This window comes from Frankliniella occidentalis, unplaced genomic scaffold (assembly GCF_000697945.3).
Source record: "Frankliniella occidentalis isolate FOCC.00 unplaced genomic scaffold, Focc_3.1 Scaffold8, whole genome shotgun sequence".
Taxonomy (NCBI): domain Eukaryota; kingdom Metazoa; phylum Arthropoda; class Insecta; order Thysanoptera; family Thripidae; genus Frankliniella; species Frankliniella occidentalis.
Genome location: NW_026267138.1, coordinates 1,369,016 through 1,373,069, shown reverse-complemented (window position 1 = coordinate 1,373,069; position 4,054 = coordinate 1,369,016). Strand labels below are relative to the sequence as shown.

Sequence of the window (4,054 nt, the reverse complement as noted above, 5' to 3'; positions counted from 1 at the left end):
CAACTCCAGCCGCAAGTCCAACAACTCGCTGCTGCACGTGACCAACGGCAAGCTGGACGGTGAGGCCACGCAACACTCCGGGCACGCAGTCTAGCTTACACGCCCTTTCCATTTGCCAGATGGGTGGCATTTGTTGTTCTTTTAGTATCTGATGTAGCCGTTTGCTTTTTCAGCCGACATTAGGAACCTCGTTAGGAAGTCTTCCAGCCTGGACATCCACGCGCTGCGCGTCCCGCTCAAGGACATCGTCTGCTACCTCAGCCTCCTGGAGGGCGGTCGGCCGGAGGACAAGCTGGAATGTAAGTCTCTCTCTCTTACGTTGCCCAAAGTAGTGCTTCGCGTTGTTTCCCGCCGTAACCCGAGCCTCCTGTCTATTTTCCGCAGTTATGTTCCGGCTATACGACACGGACGGCAACGGCGTCTTGGATACAAATGTGAGCACCGTTCGTTCCCCCTTTCCTCGACGACCTGCCGTTACCTGCAAAGTGGAAGTCGTTACCTAAAGTGTGTCTTTACGTTTAGGAAATGGACTGCATCGTGAACCAGATGATGAACGTGGCCGAGTACTTGGGGTGGGACGTCTCTGAGCTGAAACCGGTGAGAAAATGCGAACCGAAATTAGAATAATGCGATTCTTTCCCGCTTTGGATTTTTTGACGTGCTTTGTTAATTTATATATTTCTTTGTCTTTGCAGATCCTCCAGGACATGATGGTGGAGATAGACTACGACGCGGACGGCACCGTCTCCTTGTCGGAGTGGAAGAGGGGCGGCATGACCACCATCCCGCTCCTGGTCCTCCTCGGCTTGGACGCGGTGAGAGACGAGTTTCTTCTCTCGTATTTCATCCCCTGAAATGTATGGTAATTATTCCTTGCCGTCGCATTATGCCTACCGTCTGTCTCCGCCAACCAGAACGTGAAGGAGGACGGCAACCACGTCTTCAGACTGAAGCACTTCAGCAAGCCCGCCTACTGCAACCTGTGCCTCAACATGCTGGTCGGCCTGGGCAAAAAGGGCCTGTGCTGCATTTGTGAGTACCAGCCGCGACTCCCGGGTCCCTTAAGGATGCAAATCGTTAGGAAAGAAACTTAAATTTACATAAAAACCATTATGGGAGGAATTCAGAAACAGCCAATTCTGCTTGCACTTTGTTGTCAGAAAGTGAAAGATGCAAATCTCTATTAGGTGAAAAACCTCAACTGCTAAAACTCTCATAGAAACATGCGGAGGTAAAAGTTTGGGACCTTGACTCTTTGCAGTTTGCAAGTACACGGCCCACGAGCGGTGCGTGCAGCGAGCGCCGGCGTCGTGCATCGCGACCTACGTGAAGAGCAAGCGGACGGCGGGCGCGCCGCAGCACCACTGGGTAGAGGGCAACTGCAGGGGCAAGTGCGCCAAGTGCCGCAAGCCCGTCAAGTCCTACAACGGCATCAGCGGCCTGCGCTGTCGCTGGTGTCAGACCACGGTAAGGAGACCAAGAGAACAGAAAGACGTGTGCGTAGTGATGTCATTGTTGTGTCAATAAAGCATTCCGGTGAATCTGAAATGCAGAATAATGCAGGGGACAAGAAAACGGCAGTCACCATGTAAAAGTATAGCGATTTCCGTTTTCTTCTTCCTCGCATTCTTCTTCTGCATTTTGGATTTACCGGAATGCCTTATTCGACACAAATCCATGTTTGTGTTATATGGACATCGAAGTGAAACCACACTGCGACTTTCTGATCATCTTGAAAAGGGGACAAACTCTTTTCCCCCTTTCTTCAACATACCCTCCGGTGGCGTTATTCTGTGTTTCAGCTTCACAACAAGTGCGCCTCGCACGTGAAGCCCGAGTGCACGCTGGGCGAGCACCAGGTGCACATCCTGCCCCCGACGGCCATCTGCCCGGTGGTCCTGGACCGCCAGCGGTCCTTCTCCCAGAGCCAGAGCAGACCGAGGTCCGAGACGCAGACGCCGGACTCCAACTGCTCGGTGAGGCGCGCGAACATTCATAAACCATTCTCGCCGGACATTTTTACTTCCCGCGAGTCCCGTCTGCTGCGCCGTCCTCGCGCTGCTCACCGCGAGCGCGGATCTGCTCCGCGGGTTACTGCACTCCTCGGGCTCGCGAGCGGCGCGAAGCGGTGCGCGAGCGGAGAGGGCTTTGCACGGGGAAGATTGCAGTTTATAGCTGCTGGCCGGGAAGTGATAATAAAACCGTTCAGCCACTGCTTCCGCCTCGGCCGTTTAACATCGCACTCCTCCCCGCGGGTGGGATCATCTGACGATCATGGGGGACACGTGGGGGTCACGCACGCGGGGGGCTGGGCGGAGCTCGAGGGAGGAAGGGGGTGGCCTACATAACACCTACATCACAAGATTACACGGTCTGGTCGTATGGGTTATTAGGTCATTAGTGACGAAGGTCTGTTTGCAGCGGCGCCGGCAGCAACAACTGTGCTACATCGTGAGGGTCTGCTTGTTGGACGTGGCCGAACTCGTAAGGGAGTTTTTCTGAGTGTGATGTCTTGGCAATGTAACAGTGTGACGGTTTGTGGTAGTGTGACGGTTTGGCAGTTTGGTGATTTTGCAGCTTCACGGTTCATCGGTGTAACCCCATGCGCGTGGCGGACTGCCGATGTGACCGTGTTTGGCCCCGTGTGGAAAGCGTGACGGTGGGACGCTTTTTGCCACAGTGTGTTTGTGTTGCTGCTTTAGAGACTCCGACAGGAGAGGACCCACCTGACTGCAATGAGTCGCAAAGTAACTTGTAAGCAAACGCGTAAAACCGAAAATTAAAATTGCAATTTTCATGCGTTTCTGAAGCGTTTTTGAAAAGTTTCAAGTTTGGTTTTTCTGCAAAACGCTGTCACAGCTGAAAATGCTTCAAGGACGCTTTTCAAATTGCAATTTTAATTTCCGCTTTCTACGTTTCCGTTACGCGTTACTCTACGTTACGACGCCCTGGCTGACACACACGCGTGTCTCTCAGACGTTCCAGTTCAACCCGGGCGCGAGCGGCGGCGGCGCGCGCGAGCAGCAGCCCGCCATGTCCTTCCAGATCTCGCCGCCGCCCAACACGCGGCCGCTGCTCGTCTTCATCAACCCCAAGAGCGGCGGGCGGCAGGGCGCGCGCCTGCTGCGCAAGTTCCAGTACCTGCTCAACCCCCGGCAGGTGAGCAATTCGCGCCACGGTCCGATGGGGGGGCTGCCCGGCCACCGCCCTGCGGCCCCCGGCCCCGCCCAGGCGAGGCGGCCCCCCGGCCCGACCTGACTCGATTTGTTCACAGGTCTACAACCTGGCGACGGGCGGCCCCATGCAGGGCCTCACCATGTTCAAGGACGTGCCCAACTTCAACGTCATCTGCTGCGGCGGCGATGGCACCGTCGGCTGGGTGCTCGAGACCATGGGTGAGTCTCGGTGAATGAAGTCGTTTTTGCGGAGAGCGAACTGTGCACCAGGTGGCTGATTCGCCCCGCGCACTACTGCTGGGGTTCTACCGTACCGCACGCAGACGTGCAACGTGCAGGCGGGCTTGCCTACCCCCTCTGACCATGTCGCTTCACAGGCCGAGTGAGAAGACAACTCACCGCGCGTGGGGAATGCGGTGCAGCATAACTCGATACAAAGTGCGCTGAGTGAATCAGCCTCCTGGTATGCAGGTACCAACCAACCTGGCTGCTCTGGATGACCTCTGACCTGCCGTGCCGTGTGTTTCAGACCGCATCCAGTTCGAGGAGCAGCCCGCGGTGGGCGTCATCCCGCTGGGCACGGGCAACGACCTGGCGCGCTGCCTGCGCTGGGGCGGCGGCTACGAGGGCGAGTCCATCCCCAAGCTGCTCAAGGCAAGCTTCTCTACTCGTTGTTCCCCAGTGCAGTGAGTGCAGTTCGAGCATCAATTATTTTCTGTACGACAACGAACTGGAACTGTTCACAGAAAATCGCCAACGCCGTGCCGGTGAGCCTCGACCGGTGGCAGATCTCGTTCTCGGACATCGAAGGGGAGGGCGACCCCGTACCCTACAACATCATCAACAACTACTTCTCCGTCGGCGTGGTAAGCGCATCA

At 56.2% G+C, this 4,054-nt stretch overlaps 2 protein-coding genes across 2 annotated transcripts in view; both read left to right on the top strand.

Moving 5' to 3' along the window:
• The window catches only part of LOC113214393 (protein croquemort), a 19,440-nt gene that overhangs the window by 654 nt on the left and 14,732 nt on the right, over positions 1-4,054 (top strand). The gene's annotated exons all lie outside the window — the stretch shown is intronic.
• Positions 1-4,054, top strand: part of LOC113214396 (diacylglycerol kinase 1) — a 6,030-nt gene that overhangs the window by 1,143 nt on the left and 833 nt on the right. The window contains exons 2-14 of the mRNA XM_052275446.1: positions 1-59; positions 174-299; positions 385-434; positions 523-597; positions 696-815; positions 915-1,032; positions 1,262-1,467; positions 1,803-1,976; positions 2,422-2,484; positions 2,977-3,159; positions 3,275-3,395; positions 3,706-3,830; positions 3,923-4,042. Of these exons, the coding sequence (XP_052131406.1) occupies positions 1-59; positions 174-299; positions 385-434; positions 523-597; positions 696-815; positions 915-1,032; positions 1,262-1,467; positions 1,803-1,976; positions 2,422-2,484; positions 2,977-3,159; positions 3,275-3,395; positions 3,706-3,830; positions 3,923-4,042 (1,540 nt within the window). The remainder of the gene's footprint in view (positions 60-173; positions 300-384; positions 435-522; positions 598-695; positions 816-914; positions 1,033-1,261; positions 1,468-1,802; positions 1,977-2,421; positions 2,485-2,976; positions 3,160-3,274; positions 3,396-3,705; positions 3,831-3,922; positions 4,043-4,054) is intronic.